Genomic DNA, 27,287 nt, shown 5'->3' with positions numbered 1-27,287 from the left:
TTTTCAAGCTAGGGTAAAAACGTATTCAACGTCTGTTGCAACAAGAGAATTAACCCATTGTATCCATCTTGGATGTAAAGCTTTTGCATTTGGAATGCTTGCTCTTGTCACTGCCAGGTACAGGTGTAACGACCGATATGCGTTTTCCCTGTGCGAGGGCTCTTTCTTTTGCTATAGCAGTTTGAACCGCGGTCAGAATTTTTTCAGTTGAAGTGAATTTTCTTTCAGCAAGTGTGTACAAGTGTGATTTGTAAGCTATTGGTACCGTTTCACCTTCGTTATAGGTCAGGTACGTGAATCCGCATCTTCCTGGGATGACTCGGATTACAAGGTTGCATACGTTTATGCGTGTTTGCAGTTTTGTTTTAGCTAACATGTCTGTATTGAACGTAAAATTTCTGTGTGTTTCTGAGTCCAATTAGTTTGCTTGAAATCAGGTTTTATTAATTCGTAGAGAGGTTTAACCCTCTCTACCTAATTCAGAACGTAAGTTCTTCCAAAATTCAGGAAACCTAGAATTGATTGTAAGTTTTTCACCGTTTTTGGTGCTTGGAGCAGCGCACATTTCTCTAAGAAATTGACTGCTAGGCTTTTCCCTTCACTTGATAACTCATATCCTAGAATAGGACAGTGAGGTGGGCAATCCGTGATTTTTTAAAGTTGAATTTGTACCATTCAGATGCGAACCCAAGTATAATGGTGTTCACTCTTTTCAAGTGCCTGTCCAAATCATCGTCTGTTAGATAGATGTCATCAACATAAGATAATGCCTCATCATATACATTTGTAGTAACTCTGCTACTCAGGCTGAAAATAATCCTGGGCTATTCTTGAATCCCTGGGGTAGATGGCAAAATTGCTTCTGGGCCCTCATACTTGAGAAAGAAGTCAGATACCTGCTTTCTGATGCAATGTTTTGACAGAAGAAACCATTTGAAATATTTAATGTTGTTTTATATTTTTTGCGCACAATGTTATTCATCAGTGCTACACTGTGTGAATTTTGTACTGCAAATGTTTTACAACAAGAGTTTAAGTGTCTGTAGTCCAATACTAGACAATATGCAGTGTCTGGTTTGGAGACAGGAAACAAAGGATTGTTCATTTGTGAGGTGCATGTTTCAATCACCCCCTGGTACTCAAGTTGATCTAAGATCTCCCTGACTTGTTTTTTAGCTTCTTCCTTAACAGGATACTGCCTTTGTGCAGTAGGTTGATTTTTTAACTGGATTTTATGGTGCGGGGATACCTCATCCCATCCTACATGATTTTTATATAATGCAGGTGCTTGGGCCACTGCTCATTTTCTTGCATATGTGTATTTTTGTATGAATTGGAATATGATTTGAGAAGGCAGATATAATCATTTCTTCGCCATGTTGGCACTCACTAACAAATTCTGGTGGCCAGTTTTTCTCAGCTAGAAGAATATCATAGCCTTTAGATAGCTTCTCCCAAAAGAGAGTTCTTATTTTCCTAGTTATGTCCCCTTCTATACGCAATGTTATTTCATATAATTTATGGGGTACACTAACTCTGGTATCTGCAGTTTCCTCTTGAATGTACTCATTCGTGTCCACTGTCTCCAGAAGATTCATCAGGATCTTGCGAGCTATGGTCACTTCTGCTGCGCTGTCAAACATTGTTTGGGACCACTCTCCGTTCTTGAGTTGTGTCCTCAGGATCGTCAGCATGTTTTATGTTTATGCTTGCTACCTTTTTTTTGGAAAATTTAATTTTTTTTACTTTGGTGAGAGGGTTCCTTGTCTTTGGACTTGACGCGCTCTTCTTTATGTTCTGACTGTCCTCTTCTTTCCGATTTCTGTGAGGAAGTCTGAAAAGATCGAGAGGGACGTGTATCATTATCTTGATATCGGTCAGGTTTTTTCAAATTATCCCTATTTCTGAGGTTATATATTTTCTCAGAGGGCTCCCGTTGTGGAGACCTACCCCCCGTTCTGGAGATCTATCTCTCCATTGGGGAGACCTTCCTCTGGACTGAAACTGTTTCTCTTTAGGAAGAGTCTGTCTGGTAGTTTCCCATTTCTTTTCCCATTTCTTTTTAGGAGTAATTAAACTATTTTTAATGAACGTTTTTTCAGGATTTTCTGTTAGTTGTGGTTTTAGTGGTTTCCCTCCCAAACTATCTCTACCTAATTCTGCATAGGATTTTTCAATTATTCTGGCAAGTTAAAAAGGTTGTTCTGCTATATCTGTTCCTTTTAATTTTTGGCAGATTGCCACTGATGCTGTTTCTACTTTTATGTTGGCTAGTAGTATAGCCGAGACTTGTTTAAAATCTTTCAGTAATTTCATACCTAGATTTAAAGCAGGCTCTGGACCGTATTCATTTTGAATCTGTCTTAATACGTCTGGTATAACTGCCATAGACGGAACACCATGTGTTTTTGTGTAGATTGAAGCAAAGACTGTTCCCCAAGTGTCACAGTCTTCCACATGTGGTGCGATCCCCATTGGTAAACAGATTGTCAGAATTCTGTGTTTTTCATGAGGTGTACTATCAGGGAATACTGCCTCTATTTGAGTAATCTTTTGAGCCAACCAGAACGGAATTTGTTCCCGTTTTGCGGGTAATTTACCATTGACTGATTGTATAGTCTGTGGTGTAATTTTGTTTGTATTCCCCTGGTGAGGGGTGTGCTGTGGAATTGTTATTGCTGGTTAGACTGTTAAAGTCCGCATGACATATTGGACTAATTGTCTATGTATTTTAATTGTTTTAGTTGAACTAACAGTTCTCTGTCTGGCATTTCTTCAATGTCAGGATGTGGTGTATAGCTGGCTAGAACCGGCCATGTGGCTCCTGGTCTACCTAGTGGACCGAGCCCGGTAATGTGATTTTTATGTTTTAGGGCGCCATTAAACCAGAGCTGATGCTCCTGGTAAGTTAGTGGAATTTCAACGTCCTCGAAAGGAACGTATTCGGCTTCAGGTTCCTCTGCTTTGTAGTAGTGGAACTCACGTGTCACAGCATTTGCTGCTGGAAATGTTATCCATGAGTAGAATACCTCTGTCTGGCGCCAATACTCATGTGCCTCTACCACAAATATGACTGTACCACCTCTCGATGATACTCCATTATTTATTAGTTTGTAAGTTACACTCTTTCTTACATTTACCGGGATGATTATTGCATCCGGGTTGTTTTGCTGAAGACTTGTGTCTTCTGCTAATAGTTGAGTTGCTATTCTAGCTCTCTCCCTTTCGTCGTCACTCTCCGTCATTTTGCTGACGGAAAGTTTGCAGAATATGTTTTCAAGGAAACAAAGATTAGGTGCACAATATTTTGGATCACTGTATCCTTCAACATTGAACAAACCAAAAACTAATACATAGGATTCTCGTCCTACTTGGTTCTGGCGGATACTAACCTTTTACCCACTCCAGACATCTATTGGAGTTTTTACGGAAAAAGGGGTCTGTGTGAAAAGCACGACTGAGTTACTCTAGTATCTAGCGTTAAATGATCGCCTTACCAAACGTTTGGGGCCATGTAGTGTGGTTCCTATATTTCCAATAGGCTCTGCGCATTGGAATAACATAAACAATAGTTTAGACGTAGGACTTAGGTTGACTAGGTCTCTATTGATGATGTTAGACTTAATTGTGAATGCCAGCTAGCTCAGAGGTCACTAGAAACTTTCTCGAATGAACAAGAAGGGATTCGTTTCTGACAACCATATAACATGACAACTTTGTTCCCCAAGAATAAGAAATATATCTTCAGAGTCGCGGAAACAATAGATGGCTATTTCACTCAGTCAATCGTGCATGCTTAATTTTCCCAGGGTTTTTGCAGAGAAATAGAGAGACAGGCGTTTTCAATAAAAAGGTTATTTATTGAGCAGTCTTCTTTGTCATGCAAGAGAAGTTAATTGCTACAATCGCAATACTTGCTATGAAGTAAAGTGCGTACAGTAAAAAGAGTATTATGAAATAATACTGTAAAAGCATGATATGGTTTCTAAGCTATAAGATACATAAAATAGATAAAATACATACAATGATAAATAATGACTAAAAGTACTCAACTGGTGCATCTTAAAATACGCCTACCCCGGTGTACCTAACCTAAGTCTAGTACAAGGGAAGAAGTAAGTGAGGTGTAGCTTGAGTTAAATAGTTTCTGCCAAGAATCTATCCAAGAATTCTCTAAGGGTCTAATCAGCTCCGTACCTTGGTTATAGAATGAAGGAGGTCTTGCATCTCTCTCTCAGGACTCGATCTCCCAGTAACCTTCAAGGGTAGCAGGGAAACACTGGAGCTGGATTTCTCGGCAGGAGAAAATACAGCGTCTCTCTCAGTGTGTCAGCTGGAGGGTTGGCTTCCTTCGGCACTTGCTACAGCAGGGCATTGGGCAAGTAGTTAGTCGATCTGATCCAAACTACTGTGTGCTTGCTAGGGCAGATGTGGGTATATTTATACCTGGAAGGTGCAGAGTTTGACGTAAGGGTGGACATAATAACGTCACTAAGAACTCGAAGTTCTTTACACGCTCCAGGAGTTCTGGGACAAATCAATACTGAAGCAGGGGGAAGTACCGTACTGCTGAAGGCTGGTTGTCTTCAAGAACTCGTTGTACTCTAGGAGCTTAGTGGAAGTAGCCATGCCGTATTTGGACTGCATTGGCTGTGCCTAAATATGGTTATGATTCTTATGCCTATATAAAGATATGGTAAGTTATACCTATATAAGGGCATGAATCGGGAAAATTGCACTAGAGCCCTAGATACGTTACAACAACGGGAGCAGAAGAGACTAAGTAAATTAATACAATTCCAGACATCTGCAGTGAAGCAGGTTTTGCTCACCTTCATGACTATCTTATACCACACAATGGACCTTTTTTAAGCCTGATCCCACAGCTCTGGCAAGGGCCACGTCGACATCATGTTCAACTCTGATGCTGCCTCGTAAGACCAATTCACCAGGCAGTGATCAGGATGCAGACTCGAAGGAAGAGGAAGGTGGGGTTGTGCATGAAGAGTAGGAGAGTGAGAGTAATAAGGATGAGGAATAATAGAGGGACATCATTCTGCCAAAAGAAAAAGTTAAGATATGCCCTTATCCAGACTGTTCACAGAACTATATCACCCATCTCCATGCATTGTTGGAAATATCAGCTTGCATGTTCTACCTCCCAATGTTGTCGATGGCACAGCAGTGCTTTTGTGCAACTTTAAAGAGACACCCAGAAAGAAAATAGTCTTTCCCAATTCAGGATCATATCTTGAAGGAGAAGTTAAAACTCATGACTGCACCTGCTTTCAAAGAATCCTATAAAGCCTAGCTCTGCTCCCCCTGACAGAGATGCATGTATACTGGCGTCTGGCGTCTGGGGTCGTAGGTGTAGTGTTGGGACGCCGGAAGTAGTAACCACAAACACACAGGTTCGACTGTCCTCCTGGCCACACCAGGAGTCTTATATTACAAGATAAGCCCCACTCCTAATAAACCCAATTAAGTCCCCACCCTATTTAATGAACAGGTGAAACAGTGCGATCCCTTTAGGAACAGACAGGTTACATAATCCCTCAGACGTGTAGAACGAGTAGGGCATGATCGTAACTGATATCTCCCCACACCCCTACGTTGGACATCAGATTCGGGTATCAGATGTTCAACAGGGGGAGATATAAAAACAGGCTCAACCTCTACACCAGATGGCGATATAGATGGAAACGCACCATACTGGCCAGATGGCATGTTGTCCGCCACTGGAACAGAAGGGAGACCTGGACACAAATCAGCAAATTCATCATCTGAATCTATAGAATCATCATCAAGGGGCACCATAAGGTCATAACTCTGAACAATGATAGGAGCTCGATAAGATTTAAAGAAAGATACATTCCTTGAAATAGACAAACCACCTCTCACAGCAATCACTTTTGTCCCATGAACGGATTACACAACCCAAGGCTCAGGTTCAAAAGGTAAACTAAACTTCCCTTTACGATGTCGGTTTTTCACCATCACAATGTCACCAACTGAAAAAGTCTTCGGCGTAGCCCCACGGCTAAGTGCCACTTTATCATTCAACACCTGACGATTCTTCAGCTCCCTAGCCACAGTCGCATAACTTGCAGAAACTGCCTCAGTTTTGGGCACAAAATCATTCATAGGGCGATTTATGCAGAGGGACACTGGACTAACTTTTGTGGTGGAATGAGGAGTCATCCGATATTCCTTCAAGAATAAAAATATGGCACAATCCAGATCCTGTTGGCAATCCTGATTGCTTTGTTAATGGTACGCATAAAGTGTTCAGCCTCCCCATTGGCCTGGGGCCACAAAGGAGTGACCCTACGATGTACAACACATCTAGATTGCAGATATGTTGAAAACTCATGACTGGAAAAAGGGGGGGCGTTATCAGTGCACAATTCAGAAATCAAACCATGTGTTGCCATGATTTTATCGAACATTGGTATAGTGCGGCATGCTGTGGTGGTGTCCATGATTTCCACTTCAGGATACTTAGAAAAGTCATCCATCACCATCCAACACGTGCCGCCCATCAGGCAAACATCCAAAATCCGCACACTCGCCCTCTGCCACGGGAACGAGGGGATTCCTTCAGGGAGGATGGGAACCGGAGCATTCCCACCCCCAGGGGCCTGACACATCGTACAACCCAAGACTGTGTTCTCCACCAGAGCATCCAATCCAGGAAACCAAACCGTAGATCGTTAACGGGACTTGGTCTTCACGACCCCTTGATGCACCAAATGGGCCAAGTCCACTATACGTTGTTGAAGACGGGCAGGAATCACCAACTGTGGACCCCTCATGAGACACCCCCCTGGAGAACAAGCCAGTTCCTCCCGCACCTGAAACAGAGATACCAAGGCAGATCTAGCGTCTTCCGTACGACTCTTAGAGGAAGATAAGATATCAGACCACTTCCCAGTACCAACAGCGGACAGGCACAGTTGAAGACACCCATCCTGGGCCGTTGAGTCCACAATCTCTTCCATAGAAATAGGGAGAGGCCTGGAACGCTCCACCACCATCCGCACATACTCCTCAACCTCCTCTGCATCATCCTCCTCAGCAACAGTCGCAGGACGAAAATGCCGAGAAAGAAAGTCAGCAGGGTTCAAAACGCCAGGACAGAAAACCACGGTAAAACAGTAATCCTGCAGCTGCAAAATCCACTTTTCAATGCGGGGAGGAGGCTTCGAAGAAGAATCCATAAACAAAGGAATAAGAGGCTTATGGTCCGTATGAACAACAAAAGGCTGACCATATAAGTACAAATGAAAATGACGGCACCCCCAGTGTACTGCAATGGCCTTCTTCTCAATATGGGAGTATCGCTGTTCGTTGACATTCAAAGCCCGGCTAGCATACGCCACCGGAGCCAACTCACCATTCCTCTGCCGCTGGGAAAGAACAGCCCCCAGGCCGTTTGGACTTGCATCAACAGAAAGTTCAGAGTCCAGCAGCGGATCAAAATACACAAGAGTAGTGTCAGTGGACAATGCCTTCTTGGTAGCCTGAAAAGCAGATTCTTGCTCCGGACCCCAGTCCCAGGTAACATTAGACTTAGTGAGTTCCCGCAGAGGAGCTGTCAAGGCAGACAAGTTGTGAATGAAGCGGCCACAATAGTTAACCATCCCCATAAAGCTCCGTACACCAGACACATTAACAGGAGCAGAAGCAGTCTGAATGTCACACACCTTCAGAGGATCAGGAGGCATACAGTTTTGAGAAAAATGATAACCAAAAAATGAAATGTCTGTTTTCAAAAACTCGCACTTCTCCTTATGTAAGGTCAAACCACAGCCTCTGAAACACACTTTTAAGGCGGTCAAGATGTTCATCCAAGGGAGGGGCATGCACCAAAATGTCATCACTGACATTTATAACACCCACGAATCGTATTCTGGAAGACCTCCGCCGCACTGGAGATGCCAAAGCTTAAACGTTTATAACGTCGTAGGCCCACATTCGTTGAAAACGTGGTGATCGCCCGGGAAGCGGGGTCAAGCAGCAACTGATGGTACCCAGCCCGGAGATCCATTTTGGAAAACCACCGAGACCCACTGACTTACACCACAATATTATCAACGGTAGGTGTGAGGTGCCGTTCGCGTTTAATCGCCAAGTTAGGCAAACGCATGTCCACACAAATCCGGACCTTCCCGGGTTGCTTAGGTTTACAAGCAATCGCTATAGGTGACACCCAGGGAGTCAGGCCCTCCACCTTTTCAATGATATCAGCCTCCTCCAGCTTTGCCAACTCTGCGTCCTCCTTCGGCCGAAGATGAAAAGCTACTCTCCTGTGACGTAACACCACCGGCTGGATGGACTCATCAATAGGCAACTTGATCATCCGGTCCCTTAAACAGCCTATGCCGCAGAACAATGGCGAAAATTGAACCAGCAAGTCTTCAATAGTCCATTGATGGATAGCCATTGCAAAGATAACCAAGTGCAATGTTTCGGCCGTCTGGCAACTCAGCAACATGCCTTGACCACTCTTCGTAACATAAACCAGTGTGCTCACGCTGTAGGACCCATGTGTAACTTCAGCAGAAAAGACTCCAGCCAATGCAAGGGGTTCATGAGCACCAAATGCAAACACTTTAGTAGCAGTCTTACTCAAGACAGTTATAGTTGGAAGTTCCATCATCATAGATTCGGCCATCGCATTAATAGAAGCCCCAGTATCGATTATAGTGGGCAGTGAATGACCATTTACTAGCACACAACATTTGGGCAAACCTCTCCGTACAGTACCCCCAGGTCGCAAAGTATGTAAAACGTGTACAGTCTCTTCATCGTCGTCCATGTCCCCTTCCGCCAACGGGACAGCTGAGTACACCTGGGCAGAGGAAGCAGAAACAGACCCTCGGGCAGGGGCAGAACGGCACAACTTTGCAAAATGGTTCACTTTGTTGCAATTTGGATCACTGTTTACCAATGGCAGGACAAGTACCTTTATGAGGAAATCGACCTCCACAGCCATAACAAGTCCGTGGTCGCTCCACTTTGCCTCGGTGCTGCATCTTTTGTTTTTCAAACACCCTGGTTGAGATAGCGTTGACCGGCTCCACTTTTACCGCATGTTGAAGGGCGGCGTCCATATGAGCGGCACTGACCTTTGAAAGCTCCTTGGATCTACCACGAGTCAACATGTCAGCCATAGGCATATTCGGCACCTGCAATATTGCTTTGCGAAGCTTACTCGAATAACAACCCTATATGAATTGGGCCCTGATCTCGTCCGCAGCATCAGGTAACTGACAGGTACTAGCCAAAGTGCGCAGACGAGCAAAGAAAATATCCACAGATTCATCAGGCAACTGCCTAGCCTGGCGTAACAAGAACCGTTCATAATCAGGGTTCGCCAGGGGCTCAAAATTGGAAGTCAGGGCTTGCTTCAAAGTATCATAAGTCTGTGGAGTAGTTTCCACCACTGACCGACCCAAATGATGAATCGCCGCCCCTCCAAGATGCAACAATATCAGACGTCTCCGCTCCTCCACCAAATCGATGGCATCAAAGTAATTCTCCAAACGGTCCACCCATTCCTTCCAGCTGGCCGCCTGGGCAGATGGTGGACCATCCAACAGGAAATGTTCCACAGGGGGTATCGATGACATAACTAACCCCACAGCAATGTCTCACAGTGTCCAAAACACCACCCGATGTTATCCGCCATGCCTCTTCTCAGGATAGTCCACTGCTGTAAATTCACCCACAGTGACTTTAGGGCAAAAGCACTGATGCCAGCATCCGGAATGCCACCCAAACCTCCAAACGCTCCTGCCACGAGACGCTCAAGATTCTCTGGCTGCCCCTGCTGACAATTGCCCACAGCGTAGTCAGAGCAACACCCCTGGTGCCACACGAACCTCGAAGCGCTCCTGCCACGAAACGCTCAGGATTCGTATTTCCTATACACTCTCCGCATATACAGCGTGACTTCTGCTGTTTAAGGATCCCAGCCTGTGCTCCATAGCAATGATGGAATGAATGGGAGCGCGCTGTCAGTGCAGTGAACCAGCCGGCCACTACAGCACGTCACGGAATACTGGCCACGCCCCCAAATACAGCTGAAGCAAACAGGCAGCAATCGGGACACAAACTCGCCGAAAAGACACCACTCTCCTCCTGGTCCACAGCAACACGGCTAGACAGATGTACATGCCGGTACGCCAACGCCCCCAATGGGGCGCTGCAGCTCCACAGCAGCACCAGAAGAAATATGGGACGCCGGAAGTAGTAACCAAAAACACACAGGTTCGACTGTTCGTCCTCCTGGCCACACCAGGAGTCTTTTATTACAAGATAAGCCCCACTCCTAACAAAACTAATTAATTAAGTCCCCACCCTATTTAATGAACAGGTGAAACAGCGTGATCCCTTTAGGAACCGTCAGTTGAGACAAGGTAAGGACAACAAAAACATCACAGTAGAGTAAAGTCCATGGCAGTAATTGTCATAAAGCTAGTAAACGATTGGCCTTCCTCAGGTGGTATAACTGCCAGATGTAGCATAACATTTCGCCTTTAGTGACTTGATCACTGTAGAAAGGAGCAAGTACTGGCAAAGCAAATTGGTCTTGCCAATTTTAGATATGTTGACTTTGTCAGTGTTTTATTAGCCGTGTTGGAGAGATGCTACTGTGCAGCATGGTTGAAAGCAAAAAGAAAGCAATATGATGCTGGCATCTTTGACGAGTCAAATCTGCGCTGCACAGCTGCAGCGTCGAAGTCCAACATGGCAAAAAGAAAAAACATTGACCAAGCATCTATTTGCATAAGCAAGACCTATTGTCTTTACCAGTGCTTAGGAAAAAAGCACTTCGATGCACCAGCTCTGGCTGCACCCTAGTTGTTTTTTTCTGGGGCTAGAAAGGGGCAAGCAACAATTGATAAAGGGTGTCAGGCTCTGCTTTCTGGCCTCTTCGGGGCTGTGTTGCTAAGCCTATAACCACACCTATGAACGGCCTCAAGTCTGAATTAGGTAACACAGACAACCGAGGAAGTCCAACCGGGGAGGGAAAGGAAGGGGACAGCAGGGAGGGAGATCTGAAACGACAAAGAAGAATTTGTTTAGAAGACCCCCCCCCCCCAGTTTATGTGGCTGTAACCCACCCACTTTTGTTGCTGACCCCTTAACGCACATAAAACTGTACAACACTACACTCGTACCTGTAAAGGAAAATACGATTGTTTGTATCTCAAGAAGACACGACGTGAGGTGGTACCAGGCACTCTACCCAACTGCGAAATAAGCAAACAGAGAGTCACTTTATGAGAATCCTTAACCTGTAGGGGTTATGCTATGTAAAGGGAGGACTAACACTCCTACCTAAAACAAGTTATAGACATTCCTTATTGGGTGTGCTTAATCCTTCTGAGTTACTACCCCTCTTGTGTCTCCTGAGTAAGAATAAAGGATAAACAAATATAGTATTATAACATCAAACGAATATAAAAGCAATAACGAATCTGGTCCTCTGTTCAGTTTCACAGGAAATGCGTGTGAGTGTTTCAAGAGCACACCCACTTAGCGTAACACAGTTTGTACACAGCAAATGTCGGAGGTCCAGCCTCTTATCCCTGATAAAGAAATGCCAGGAACTGCACACAAGGTAATACTCTTTCCCCCTCAGCCGAGAGGAAAAAAACACTTGTTACCAAGCTGCCACTTTCCCGCTTGGCTCTAAGGTTCTTTTGCCCAATGTTCTCAAAGTCACAATAGCGCTTCCACTTCCCCCTGAGCCGAGAGGAAACAACGGGAAATGTCACACGGCTCCACGCCACCAGCGTGAAGTACACCGTTCAGACACAGCATGTCTCGAAGTACCGGAATTCACGGACCAAATCCGCGTTCTTACCGCTATAGTCAGCAAACAAACCGTCATCCGATCTGCAACAAGAATTATCGGCAATGCCGTGGCTGCCGGGATTCCTTTTGATTACGTGTTGCGCACGCTCCGTGCGTTCTTCACGTCATCGCACCATTGCCTATCGGGAAACGTAGTTCTCATGTTTCCGATGTGCAAGGAGCGCGGTTTTCAGGCTGTATGTGTTTCTCGGGCGTACGGGCATTCAAATCATGACAAAGGGGTCGAGGCATGCAAGTATGTGTAGATGGGTGTGGTGATGCAGCACAGAAGGAGGGCAGAGGAAAGGGAGATGAGCAACAAGAGCAGTAGTGGGGACAGAGGGGAGACAAGCAACAAGAGCAGTAGTGGGGACAGAGCGGAGACAAGCAACAAGGATGGGATGGCTGAGTGAGCGGAGACCAGCAACCACGATGGGAAGGGTCCAAACAATAATGAGAGGGGGAATGGAGGTGTCAAATGGCAAACAGCGGGAGAGAGTTGCAAACAACAGTGACAGGGGACGAGAGCGAATGATGATGGGAGTCTGACTGGTGCTAGCAACAACAGGCAAGCGACAATGATGACGAAGCCCTCAAAATAGATTGGACACCGCCCTTGAACTCTAGCATCCCTCTACTCACACCACCCACCACTGTGCAATTCCCACTGTCAGGTTTAAAAGTAAATAGTTAATAATAGTTAGACCTGCTACCCAAACGTACATTTTACCGGTCCCAATACCTGCACACTTCTACTGAAGCTTGAAATCTCATCTCAGACGATCAAGCCCCCCCAGCACGTAATGTAGAATCACACTTGAAAAATACACCGCATGCTACTAAATCCTGACTAATATATGTACAGTAAAACTGTGAGCAATGCAAAACATGGATTTACATATGTACCTAAAGCATTGTATACATTTAACAACTTCTTCCAAAAGTTTAAAAAAGGTTAATTACAGCTAGAGTACAGAGTAATATTACAGACTGTATGTCGCTTAGTAATCAAGCTTCAGAGAGAAAACAGAATTCTGAAAGGTGACAAACAAACATACACTGCTACCCTGCATTACATGGTTTCAGTCATAAGTAAGTTCCAGTGACGAGAACAACAAACTTTCAAAATCACAAGAGTAAGGTGCTGAAAGGGGTCACAGCTTTGTATCTTCAGAATATCAGAAGAAGGCATGAAGTGTGCTAATGTGTCAATTTGTGTTAGCGACCTGCACTTGTGTGATTATTCTGGCTCTGTAGCTCATGTGCATGTCTCCTCCTTTTATGAGTTGTGTGTCTGTTATCACATGTATACATGTGCCAATGCCCCCAGCTACACAACAAATCTGTGTCTTGAGTTTATCTTTCAAGATTAACAGCTGATAAAGCCCTCTAAAATCCCCCAACAAGTGTAGCGACAGAAAAGAATACCAAGTCAAAAAGCAACAGGGTGTAATACACTCTCTGCATTTAGTTTCTCAGCAGGCTGGTCTGTTCCTGGTTCTGTGTCTCCTAGTCATCTTGAATTTAGGATTGGGGCATAATTTGTCTTTTCCATAGGCTAGACCCTGCATTTGATGGAAGTGTAATGATCCTCGTTGTATTGTATTTATTGAAAAACAAAAGTTGGCAGTACTCTGAATGCCTGCAGAGAGCTGGCACTTGTGAAAGAGAGATTGAGGAAGGGTGTTGAAGGCAGGCTGTCAGCTCTATTCAAATGCACAAAAGCGGCACAAGGAGCAGATTGTTCGTAACACTTTCTTTTCGTGCAAGCCCAGATTGGAAAAGTGTAGGCATATCAGACAACAATGGGGTGAGTGGTGCATGGGGTCTGGTGGGAAAGCAACAATAACTGGAGAGAGAAGAGAAGAGACAAGCAACAGTGAGAGGAGGAGTAAGAGACGGGTGGCCAACAGTGGTGGAAGGGGTGCAAACAACAATATTGGGAGGCGGTATCGTGCTAGCAAAGAGAAGGAAGCGACATATAGGGGAGAAGCTAAAAGAAAAGAAAGTACCTTAATACCAACATGAGCAGGGGAAGGAGATTAATAAAGCAAATATTCAGAACTTGGCCATGCTCAATCAAACAAAAGCACATGAAGAAAATAAAACCAACAAACAGACCAATGAGAAGCAAGGAAATGAGAGCGACAATAAAGCTAACCAATGGTAAGTAATGGGCAGGTCAAAAAAGCCCTTTTTCGTGTGTTTTTTAAGGGACAAAAGGCATGCTCACTGCCTCCGGGAAAACCTTGAAAGGAGGCTAAAGCCATTGTCAAGGAAGGGGCTAATTCCTCGACTGCCATTATCAATCCATTGATGGACCGCTCCTGCCCTGAAATTCGGCAGCGGAAAGTTGTTGCAGGCTTCAGGAGGCTAGACGGACTTGGGTCAAGTTCCATCTTCCTGGATTTGAAAACAAAGATGCTTAATATGGCCTTTAATAGTTCCATCTTGTTTGGGAAACATGCAGATAATGCTCTGCAAAGTTTAAAAACAGATACTGATTCAGCAAGCCAGTTCTGAGCCTTATAGTTACAGACTGCTTCTTTCATGATCTTTTGTGGATCCAGCCATTCACAACCTATAAGTCGACTTATGACTTATATGGTAGCCAAGATCATCAGTGCTTCCTCTCTGGGCCATCCGGCCATGACCAAGACTACTCGGGTAGAAGCTAAGTATGTGAGAGTAATGAAAAATGTCCTAGCTAAGATAAAAGAAAGTTTCAATTCTGTTAAGGACTCAGAGGCGAGGATTATGCTATAACTTCCTTGCTTTGTTGATTAGCAGCCATCTTTTATTCAAGTACCAAACAAACTACTGTTCCCATAAACCTATGGGAATATGTAGAAAGTTCAACAACCAATCAGTAATAGAGTCCATGCAACATCCAATCAGGAACCATCAGCCTGGATATACAGTCCTTCTCCCATCCCTCTTCATCTTAATTCGTCGCGCAAAGTCTGCTGATATCTTGTCATCATGTATGTTGTTATTCGACTCCGTCCCTAGTACGAAAAGAGCCATTAACCCCATTTCAGATAAGACTGTGTGAACAGTTAACAATGAACACCACAGTCATGAAGTTGAACAATCCAATGCAAAGGTACACAAACAAAGTATAAAAAGCTACCTAATTAGGATTTGGAACATTATCAACCATGATAGAAAACATGCTGTTAAGGATAAATCGATACTTACTATTGACAGGGAGAATCACAGGTGCTCAACCCAAGGTTGGGATAATCCTCGCCTCCAAGTCCTTAATAGAATTGAAACTTTCCTTTACGATAGCTAGGAAATTTTTCATTTCATGTCAGGACCGGAGGCGAGAATTATTCTAGTTTAAAGCTTGCTCACCAGGAAGTTAGCCATAGCCAGTACTGGTTTGAAATAAACCTTTTGAAGGTGGAGTCTGAAAACCAGTCAGTGCTATCCCACTAGCTTGCACTTGGGTTGAAGGCCTCTGAAACCTTTGCCCTGACTAAATCCGCTCAAAAAGGCCCAAATCAACGTCAGCTACCAGTATGACCCACCACACCCAGCAGGTTATGGTGGGAGAAGGAATCGCTCTGTGTGGTTTACAGAGAGCTGCCAAGAGTTGCCTTTCAACAGGGGAGCGGAATTCCTCTGACCTCTCTTCATATGCCATGAGACATTGCACCACACAGAATTTGGGTGAGTCAGGAAAAAACTGGATAGGAGAAGTCTCTGGTGTTACAGTTCGTTCTCCTCCTAATTGTACAGGAGTGGAAAAAATACTGCTAGAGATGTCCAGTGCACGGATATCAGAAACTCATCCGAAAGAAATCTCACTAAGGAGGATAACCAGCTTGGCTGATAGATCATTTCCAGGCAAATCTCTGTGGGGTTGATGGCTGAGATGGAAGAATGGAAGGTACTGATGGAATGATATGCCAAAACCACCTCCGTCAGGATAGGCAAGAAATTTAGGACATTCACTACATCTGTGACCACTGGATTGAAACCTCATCACACACACCATGTAGTCAGACTTCATCAAGCCGATCAACAGCGCTGGATTGTGCTGTTAGCCCAAGCCTTGGAGAGGAGTTCCCCCAGTCTTTCTCAAAAGGTCCGGGATCAACCATTGTCCTGTGTAATCTGCCACACCATCAGAGATAATGAGGCTTCTAGAACCATTGGATGTGGCGTCTGATCCAGATTGAGGAGAAGAGTTGGAAACAGGAAAGACTGATTGGAGGATCCCAAGAAAATTCCAGCAGAACTCGAAACCAGGAGTGACCATCACCACCTCTGCCTGTTTTGCCTGGTTGGGCTGAGGCCCAGGTGAGCATTGTGAATGGGGTAAATGCATGCCCTTTCTCCTAACTCCAGACCTGCAGGAATGCATCTGTAGCCACTGCTTGAGTGTCCGACCACCAGCTGTAGACCTTGGTAATTGGTGGTCCAGCCTGGATGCAAACAAGTCGATTGAAAGAGGACCCAATACCTCCAGAAGAGTAGCAATACCTCTGGATGTAGTTTCCGGAGATTGGAATCTCAAAAATGTCAGGAATGCTAGCCAGCCACTTGGTTCTCCTGGCCAGTAAGGTATTCTGCTGTGACCGTAATGTGAGGATTCAGACAGTCATGCCAAAAACTGGCCTCCAGATCGGAAAGGGCTTTAGAGCTCATGCCCCCTAAATGATTGATATATCAGACTGCTGATATATTGTCTATCTTTAAGGTGACACATGACTTGTCTCTGTCTCGGGTCAAACAGCAGACCAAAAAGGACCCCGCAAGAAGCTTCAAGCAGTTGATCTGAAGTCCTTGCTCCTGAGGCAGCCACACACCACCTGTGGAAAACGCTCAACATCTTGTGCCCCAGCCTGAGCTGCTGGCGTCAAACTGTATGATTAAATTGTGATCTGATGTGAAAGTTGCTCACCCATCCAGGCAGCAGTGTGAGATAGCCACCAGGTTATCTCTTCTTGTGCCTTTACTGAGATTGTGACATTTTGGGAGTATGTCAGGCCTTTCCGTAGGTGAACAGCCTTCAGCCGCTGAAGTACACAGTAGTGTAGAGGCTCCAGGAAGATCGCCTGTATCGAGGACGGCAAGAGCCATACCAGACGGGAGATTTGATGCAGTGAAATGTGCTGTTTGGATAGAGTATTTCTTAACTCGTGACAGATCTTGGGTGCTTTCCATGCTGGGAGACTCCTCATCGCCTTGATGGAATCTATGACAAATTCAGGAAACACTGGCTCCTAAGAAGGGGTAAAGAGGGACATTTTTCGTTGATGACAAATCCAATATGTTGCAACAGACTGATCACCCTCTGCAACTGGAGAAATAGTTGGCAGGGACACTGGGCTAAAAGGAGCATGTCGTCCAAATACACAATCAGATGGATTCTCTGTGCCTGAAGGTACTCCACGACCAGTTAGAGAACCTTCGTGAAGCAGTGCAGAGACCGAAGGTCAGAGTGGAAAATTCATATGTTTGTTGTCGTCAAATAAATTTGAGAAATCTTCTGTAGGGTGAAAAAATTGGTATTGCCAGGTAAGCATCCTTTAGGTCTAGACGCACCATCCAATCTGATGGGTGTAGGACGTCGCTAAGGAGGTGATTACCCTCCATTTTGAAGTGGCGGTACACCAGCCACTCATTGAATTTGTGCAAGTTGATGACCAGGTGCTGACCCTCATCAGCTTGTCGATTAAAAAGATTTTCCTAATGAATCCGTGAGGGTGAGGTGAAATAGGGCAGATTGCGCCCTTCTCCAATAACGCTGAAACCTCTGCATCTATCAAGGCCGCGTTTTGAGCGGAAAACTGGAGGGGGCTTGGGCGGGTGTCTTGCCTGGGGATCCTTAAAACTCTATTAGAAAACCTTGCATTGTTACCAAAACACCGGCGTCTGATGTGATGGACCCCCAGGCTTGGGAAAAATATGCCAGACGGCCTCCTACCCTTAGAAGGGGAGACCGGAGAACACTCACCGGCACTGGGAGCAGCTTTGTATCCTTTCACTCGCTTCTGAAAAGCTGTCCCCAGGTAGAGTAAAAATTGGCGAACCCAGAATGGTTATGGTAGGAGCCCTTCTGGGACCCTTTGGGATGGTACAGGGAGATTGGACGGCCCGACAAATGGCCCCTGCCTAGGCCGGCCCCTTGAAAAATCCAAGGATGAAAACTCTTTTGAGGGAATAATGTGCCTTATCTTAGGCTGTGAAAGTACCCTCAAACTTGCCCAATTCTCTGATAAAGGGTACCCCAAGAGGCTCCCCTGAGCCACCTCGCTTGCTTCAGACAGTTTCAGATCCACGCGTTTCAGGTATATTTTGAAAAGGAAAGAGCGGCGACACTCAGACGATAATGCACAATTCATGTTTCCTAAGAAAATTATGGCACATTGCAACCAACTCGAAAGTACCTATGGGGAGATAGTGGCGCCAGACACCTTACAATCCTCAGCCATATCAAGAATTTTGGTCAGTGGCGTCCAGGAGCTTGTCCTGGCACATGCGGCAATCCCTGTTTTTGGGTCCTACATGAATTTGGCGATTCTCTAATCTAACTCTGGTGTCAAAGCCACCTTCTCGAGAGGTTTACAAATATGAGTAGCCACACATTTTGCCACCTTGTCCGAGGGGACCCAGTCTGAAGACTTGAGTTGAATAATGTTGTCAGGGTCTAACGTGTCAGACACTTCATCTGGTTCTGAGGGCACTGGGAAGGGCAAAGGAGAGCCATGGTCTGGATGGACCAGTCTCATTGTGAGTGTCTGTCTGGGGATCATCTTCGAGGTATGGAGACACCAGTTGTACTGGCTCAGGGACCAAACCAGCCTGATCCAAGTAGGAATAGAGAGAGGGACCTGATTAAGGAAGGGCTCCTGATAGGGCACGCAAAAACATCCAAATCAATTCCCTCTTGCCTTTGGTGCTGGGCTAGGCCTGGGTCAGGTTCATGAGGCTCAGAGGAGGGTTCTATGGCCGCCTGCCCTTGTCTGGTGTCTATTTCACATTTTTGTGCAATTTGTTGAGATAAGTGCAGTTCTAAGGGCTCCATGGCTTCTTCAACTGCCCTATAAATAATAATAAAGGCATCTATGGCCTTATAAACATTGTCATCCCATGAGAAGAGCGCAATCTGATCTCCTTCTCCCTTGATAACCTTAGTGATATCTATTTGTGGTTATTAGGTGCTACAGGAGGCTCTGTGCGCAAGGCACACTAAGGATGACAGTCAACAGAATATGGTGTGGGCAGAGCCGCACTGCAGAGGGTCCAAGCCCAGGAACACTCCCTCCCTTGGTGCCAATTACTTGGGGAGTATGTGTTTTCCAATCATGTAGGTTTATAAAATGTGACCCTGTAGGTGTGTGTGGGCAATTAAGAAGCAGGAGGGTGGTGAGGATTGGTTCAAACAAAAGTATTTATTGAAAAAAAGGATAAATCAAGGGGTCAGTGATAAGTCACTTGTTATGTTAGGATTTTCTTTCTCGCCAGTGGTCTTCTGTTTTTCACAACTTTGTGAAAGGTGATGATTAGTACTTCCGTCAGTGGCTAATCCAGAAAAGAGATGTCCCACTTGTCGTCTTGTTGCTCCTCTCAGTATTGTTTGTGTGCAGAGGAAGGGACCATGTAGTAAAGAAACAGAAAAGAAAGAAAAGACCTTCGTCAAGAAGATTGTCCGTCTGGACCTAGGAAGAGTTGGGGTAGGGTAGTGAGGGAGTACCAGCACACCACCATCCGTCACCCGTGCAGCAGTATAGCACAAGAGGATATTGCGCAGTTTACGGGCCTCCCTCCACCCGTTTTGCAGGTTTACTTTCTGGAGGACCGCTATTAAATACGCTCCAGAGGCGGGCACGTACCGTCTGTAGCCACGCTCCTCCAGGAGCGTGGCTCGGTACTTCGTAGTGCCGGATCGGGTCCGGCGCCCTCTTGAGCAGTGTTGTTTCTCTCTGGGCTGTCGTGTCCCCGGTTCCTCTGCCGGCTTAAGCTCTGGCTTCAGGGGGCAGGGCAAGAAGGTTGGATGGCGGTTCCGGGTTCTTCTCCTTCCAGTCGGCTTGTGCGCCCTCTTCCTCCTTTGCCCTTTTTTTCATCTTAGAGGCTTGCCTGTCAGAGCCAATGGGGTGGAGAGTTCCTGGAAGGTAGGCGGCTCAGGATCCTCCATATCCAGATTCTTAAAGGTCCACTGGACCTCGGAAGATGCTTCGGACGAAGAAAGGAGGGGTGAGAGGTATCGGGGAAATTCATTAACTTCATCCTCCCTTGCCGAGTTGGCACCTCGTGACACATCCCCACCCCAGAATGTTTCCAATCGGGGAACACAGATATACTAGAAAGAAAGTCAGCATTACCGTTCTCAGGCCCCCTCCAATGGCGTACCTCAAATGAGAAGGGTTGCAGGCAGAGGACCAGCGGAGGATTCGAGGATTATGCCCTTTATTGCGGCTCATCCAAAGTAAGGTGCATGGTCAGTGAAAAGGATGAAATGGGAGCCTTCCAGGTAATACCGGAGTTTATCCACCGCCCAATTAATGGCCAACACTCCTTCTCTACAACAAAGTATCTTTGCTCACGGGGAAATAGCTTGTGGCTGATGAATAACACGGGGTGATCAATACCTTCCCGGAGGTCTGGGAAAGGACCAATCCCCTGATTGGAGGCATCGGTTTGGAGGAGAAAGGGTTTGGAAAAATCTGGGGATCTAAGTACCGGTGCAGTGATGAGGGCTATAGGGGAAGGATGTGAGAGATCTTTGTTTTTCACCTGTTGTTCGAGAAGATCGATAAGGGGACTGGCTATGTCTGAAAAGCAGGGAATAAATCTCCTGTAATAACCCAATAAGCCAATAAAGGCCTGGACCTTTTTCTTAGTGGAGGGGAAGAGGGTATTGATTATCGCCTTAATTTTTTCACTTGTGGCTCAATAACTCCGTTCCCTAGGAGATATCCAAGATACTTGACTCATTGGTAGCCAACACTGGATTTTTTTTCACATTAACATGTAGGCCTGCTTGTTGAAGGGCCAAAAAGACCTCCCGCCAGTCTCGAAGGTGTTTCTCCCATCTGGGGCTATATATAAATATTTCGTCAAGGTAGGCTGCGGAATATCCTTGATGTTTTAAGAGGACCTTATTCATGAGTCTCTGAAAGGTGGCAGGTGCCCCACATAGTGACCTGTAGGGTGGAAAAGGCAGTCTTCTCCCAATCCTGTTTCTTTAGGGTCCGCTGCCAGTACCCCTTGGTGCGGGTGGTAATGTATTCCGCGTCTCTGAGTCTTTCGATAAGTTTGTCCACCCTGAGTAAAGGGTAGGCGTCAAACTTAGATACAGCATTGACAGCTCTGAAATCTATGTAAAAGCGTACCGAACCATCAGGTTTTCGTACGATGACTATGAGGGACGACTATTTGGTTTGCAGGGTTGTATCACTCCCATTTTCAACATGTTGTCTACCTCAGTATTGATAGCCTGTCGTCTGGCCGCTGGTGTGCGGTAGGGTCTTTGTTTGATGATTTTACCCGGTGGAGTGGAAATGGAGAGTTCGATGAGATTGGTTTTCCTGGGATAGTCGGAAAAGAGGGGAGAAAAAGGTAGAAGGACCTCCTATAAGGCTTTCTTTTGAAGGTCTGATAGTGTCTTGTTTATAGTCAATTTTTTCTAGTGTGGTTTCCTGTTCCCCTGGGGTATGTGTAACATGTACGTTTTGGAGTATTGGACCAAGCCACTTCTTTAAAAGATTTATATGATACATTTGGGACTTTTTAGGTGATATCTGTACGTACCAGGTAGGTGGTGAGTCCTATCTTCCTTGTAATGCGAAAGGGTCCTTTCCACGCTGAACGAACCTTTGTTGTGTTGGAGGGTAGTAAAACCAAAACCCAGTCATCTACTTTTAATTGTCTCCACTTCTTCCCCTTATTATAGAAGAATTGTTGTTTTGTTTGGAATTTTTCAAGGTTAGCGTCAGCGGAATCTCTTAGTTTGTGAATCCGGGTGCGTAAGGCCGACGTATACTCAAGAAAAGAGCGTTCCTCCTCTTGTTTTTCTTGTTCCCAAAGAAAAACTAAAACGGTGAACAACCGAGACTGCTCTGTGGTTGACTACGGATTACAAAGAGGGCTAGTGGAAGAAGCATATCCCATTCTCGTCCCTCGGTAGTAAGCATTTTTTTTAGCGAGAGTTTTAGGGTGGCTTTATTGGTATACCGAGGTCTGAGACATCAAGAGTTTTACAGACTTGGGACATTAATCGAGAGACAAAAGGGGTCCCCTGGTCTGTAAGTATCTCTTTAGGGAACCCGACTCGTGAGAATAGCTCTACTAGTTTATCGCTTATGTTGGAAGTTGTGGGGGTCCTCAGGGGAAAGGCTTCAGGGTAACGGGTTGCATAGTCTACATTGACTAAGGCATGTAAATTGCCCTTTTTGGTACGCGGAAGGCGGCCTATGAGGTCCATCCCAACACACTTGAAGGGGATTTCCTACGATCGGGAGTGGCTGCAATGGGACAGGAGATGGCTTGTATGGATTCTTACACTGACATACCTCACACTCTTGACAATATTTGGTCACTTGAGAGTTTATCCCTGGATCATCTGTGTCGTTTTCTGTGTACCCCTGTGTCCGGCTAACAGATGTGTGTGTGCAAAGAACAACATCTGTTCTCTAAAGGGCTGGGGTACCTATATCTGGCGGAGGCTTTCTCACTATCTGATCTATATAAGAGACCATTAGAAATGTGAAAGCAAGGATAAACAAGTTTTTGTATGGTAGGGGCCTGTTAAGCTTGTGTGCAGGCGTGCTGTAGAGTAGGATGAATTTCCTGACTGTATCCGAAACTACGGTCAGCTAGCCAAGGGGCTTGAGAGAGGAGAGTGGTTTGGCTATGAGAAAGGGAACTGGGGTCTTGTAGATTTTTTTTAGCAGGTGTAAGAATAGGGATTGTCTAGACCGAAGATTAGATCTTCCGGGAGCTTCGGTAATACCCCTAACCTGGCTTGAAGGGTTTTTCCACCCGGTAAGAGGGCAGGGAGGTATATGACTGGGTAGGTGTGGACGTCTCCATGAACACATCTTATGGGTACGTGTCCCTAGCAGGAGGAGCAGGGGAGGGTACAAGGGATTCCCTGATAACAGATTGCCGGCACCCTGAGTCAAGTAGGGCTCTTATGGGTTTTCCACGTGTCTGTACACTCACATCAAAACAGGACCCCATTTATTCCGTATACAAAACTGTGCGTGGGATACAGTTCACGTCCATCGGTTCTTTGGTTGGCTTTTTGAGGGGACAAAAGCGAGCAATATGGCCCCACTTCCCACAGTCATAACACTGTGGACCCTTGGACATCGGTGATTCGGGTCGGGAGCTCAGGTCAGGAGCTTGGATCAACCTCTTTCATTGGTTGAGTCTGATACTAAATGCCCAAAATGTCTCCATTTGTCATTTGACAAGAATTCAGTACCTAGCAGAAAACCTGAATATGCTGGTGGGCAAGGCATTTCCCTCATCACACCTGGTTGCAAAAACCTCTAACATTGGCTGCAAGCATCTGTCACCAAAAGTCAGTTCCAGTCAGGACTTGCAAATCACTGGTAGGCCTAATGTCCTCTTTTAAAGGGCTAGTTCCCTTCTGCTAGCTGCAGATGAGACCCGTTAAGCAAGAACTAGACCAAGATTGTACCAGTCAACAAGGTTATTGAGCAACACTGTGACAGTCTCTATACAGCTCAAGAAAGCTGTGCTGTGGTGTCGTTTTTTAGGCCGCCTGAATACAGGCTTTTCCTTCCTCATTAACACAACAGACATGTTTGTCATGATCCCTCAGTGGAATGCTAGGGAGTTCAAATGCACAAGCTATCCACAAGAGGTGTCCGGTTTGACAAGGAAAAGTCACTCCATATAGATTTAATGGAACCTTGGGCCTTAGGACTAAGTCTTCATGTGCTCCCGTCGTCCCTAGCGAGCCAAGCTCTGTTGATAAGAAAATACAACATAACTACATCGCCACCGAGAGAAGCATGGCATTTTCGTCTCTGTGGGGGGAGTCGCTGCTGCTATGGGACTGGAACATAAGAAGCAAGGTCCAGAACAACCAGTTAGATGGCTGTTCCCTTTATTGTTGCCTTGAATAGGAGCTCCATTAGGATCAGGTACAACATGTATTCAGGAAACAGGGGTTCCGGCACTGAATTTAATTGCAGAACAAAAATTGCCTGTGCTAAGCAATCAGGTCCTGGCAACCAGGGTTCAGGGGCAATGCTTTTTTATTGAGGTGGTCAAACATGTGCCTATGCCTTTGGTCCTTTCTTCTCATTTCCAGAGTCCTGAGAAAGTCCAAGGCAGAGCACTGTTCACTGATACTATTTGTCTCAGTGTGCCAGTATTCTACGCTAGGGCGACTATCTCAGTATCCACTGACTAAATTGAAAAAATAGCCTTAAATCCATTCCAAACACAGCGTTCAAGTTCTACATCACAACTTAGTCACTCAACATGACCTCTTGTTTGCCTCACGATCACTTAGAATTTGGCCATATCAAAATGTCCTCAAGAGTTCAGGGCCTCACCGGGAGAGGCGCCTGCCCCAGCAACAACAAACATTTACAGCACTTAGTGGAAATGCTTCCGTATGTGGTGCAAGAGTAAGCGACTGAATCCCAAGTCGGGACAACCCCATCAAGTTATGTTCTACTTGCCACTCCTGGCCTATGAAGCTCTCAAATGTTCGTCAGAGTTTATTTGGCCCCTATATCAAGATTTACAATAGAGGAGTCTTTACTTTTATCTTTCCAGAGAGTTGTCAGACAGTTCAAGTTTGTTATTCTCATTCTTTGCTTAGTCCTGTGGAATCCACTTTCTCTAGCCAAAAAGAGGTTTCATCCCTCTTCCCACAGATACAAAACGGTTTCTAAACCCCACCATCACTGATCCTAAAGTTTCCTAGCAGCGAACTCTATGACTACAAACTTAAGTTTCTTAATTAAGTCAACCCCACTGCTGCTTAATCTTTGTAAATAATAGTGTTCCGTTAGTCTTCCACTTTGCAGTTTCTCACCACACCTTTCACATTATGCCTTTGAATTGACTGTATCCTTCTTCGTCATAAGATTTTAATTTAGTCATTAACTGTTGAATAATTCCCTCCACGTTTGATGGGTCTTTTGCATTTTATACTAACAGTGCTAATATGCAGTCTTAAAAAGGCGTCTCTGGAGTCTGGCACTCTAAAGTTCAGAAAAATGTTGATTAGGATGTCCTGAATGGTGCTGATCATCAGATAGACAGTTTTACCCTGTTTGTGAATTTAAGGACAACTATATGGTGATGAAGTGTGCCGGGTCCATGCATGCAGCATTGCATTATTCTTACATTGATGACTTCACTGAAAATCCTATGGTGCAGAGCCAGCACTTGAAGCAATCCTTTCTTCTGGAACTTACAGGTTGTAATTCAAGAAGAAATTCTCAAACAATTTAAAAATTATAAATGCATGGAAAGTTGCTAGCTTTGAAATGAGAAAATGTGTAGCAGTAGGACATTATTTGTGTTACCTGGATAGAAGCATTTGCACTCTTCCGAAAAAACTTCTAGTTAATGTTGGCAGTATGCCTCTTAATTTCCTTTTATTCAAATGTGTTTGTAGTGTGTATGTCTAGCAGCTGCAAATTCTAAAACCTCGTTTTCTCCACAGCACTCCTCCTTTCACTTCAGAGGAGGAATCTATGGGTGATGAAGGATATCTTGCCAGTCCAAGGCCGAATCAACCTCGAAGTAATCAGCAAACCCAATTTAGCCCAAGAAAACAGGTGAAGGAATTAACGTTAGCAGACTTGTCTGACACAGAGATATCTGAAGTAGATTCCAGCCTCATTTCAACAGGACCGTTAGTGGGACAAACTAACCAAGGTATGGATAGAAGTTTGATGTGAAAATCTGTAATGGGTAAATCTCATTTACTGTGATTACCCTTTTCTTGTATTAATACATTCTTGATGAGGTATCCCACCTCCCCTTCAGGCCCAATAAAGGAGAAGATACCAAATGCACTTCCTTTCTTTCAAAATCTAAAAGGTAATCAATGTTGTAAAAGGTAAAGGGAGGGAGGATTCTAAGTACTAGTACTAGAAAAGGGTAATTAGAATACATAGGATTACTTGTGAACCAGCGAGTTACCAGCAACAGGTAATCTAAGATCACATAATCACCTGGACCCATAAATTAATTCACAACAAGATGGCAATATCTGCGGGGGTCATGTTTTTGTAACTCTCCAGATTAGTTATTTCTTGTCCCTAACTAATCTTTCACTGCTTAAAAAGTTCTTTCCTCTGGTCAATGGACCATTAGTTGAACTGGTTGATGGTGAAATGACATAAGATTTCAATATACTTACACAGTTGTAAATGATCACAGAGTCGGGATGTATTTCAAAATGATATCTCAGATTAAATCATGTGAACCACTTGCACATTACAGAACAAACTCTGTCTCTCACGGGAAGGAAGATTCAAATATTCAATCAAAATGCATTAATTTATGCTCTGCAATGACACTGCCTGAAAGGATACAGAGAAAAGCACATAAGCACATACACAGTTAAGTTTATAGTTACCAAGTATGGTGTGAAAACCAACTCCCAGGCCTAGGAATTGGTAAGGGTCCCCCAGGAAAGGTCTGGTGAACAAAGACTTCAGGACAAGAATCAGGACAGGATAGGTGGCCTCTGTCACTGACGCTTGCATAGCACCCCTCTCTGACACTCTCTTCCTACTCGAGATTCTTCTGCAATCTTCTTCTAGATTAATTTGCGTAAGATAATTAGTTCAGCTATTCAGTTCTTCTTCAGCTTCACTCGTCACTCCGACAGTATCCCCGTTTCATCAGCATCTCCATCTGGATCTCTACTAACTAACTAAGAAGTACCTCAATTATACCATTCTTGGAGCTAGTACCACCCATTAATTGGACAGGCAAGGGGAGGTGATCATCACACCATGCCTATTTCCCATTACTTTCTTTCAACTCCTTGCTTAAAATCCCACCCCTTCATTTTTATACATCAACCTTTATTCCAACCCATATTCACATTACAATTGTCACATATTGAAAAAAATGGTCTATCGGTTCCCATGCATTTCAGTGGACTATTGTTCCTGTTCTCATGAAAGTATCCCCTTGCAGCCTTGGCCGATGTTGAAGTTGACAATGCGTCTTCCGGCTTGGATCCACTGGGTATGTGCGGTAAAACAAGAGGGAATAGTCTGTGGTTCATGTCATCAGGCCCATAATAAGTACTATTAAGGAGTCAACAAGACAAATGTTAAAATCAAAAATAAATGGTTTCACTGTATACCACCTATCTCTACTCTAATCCTGTTTACTTATTATTATTCTTGCATTAGCATTAGTATAACAGCTGGGTTTAGTTCTTCAGC

At 44.8% G+C, this 27,287-nt stretch overlaps 1 protein-coding gene across 3 annotated transcripts in view; it reads left to right on the top strand.

Annotated features, from left to right (window-relative positions):
* DZIP1L (DAZ interacting zinc finger protein 1 like) overlaps window positions 1–27,287 on the top strand; it is a 764,020-nt gene that overhangs the window by 723,750 nt on the left and 12,983 nt on the right. For all 3 annotated transcript variants that reach the window (XM_086943917.1, XM_086943918.1, XM_086943919.1), the window contains one exon: window positions 25,544–25,758. In XM_086943917.1, the coding sequence (XP_086800043.1) occupies window positions 25,544–25,758 (215 nt within the window). The remainder of the gene's footprint in view (window positions 1–25,543; window positions 25,759–27,287) is intronic.

Source organism: Lissotriton vulgaris, chromosome 11, assembly GCF_964263255.1.
Source record: "Lissotriton vulgaris chromosome 11, aLisVul1.2, whole genome shotgun sequence".
NCBI classification, from domain to species: Eukaryota; Metazoa; Chordata; class Amphibia; order Caudata; family Salamandridae; genus Lissotriton; species Lissotriton vulgaris.
The sequence above is the reverse complement of the archived record's forward strand: the minus strand, read 5'-3'. Positions and strand labels throughout refer to the sequence as shown.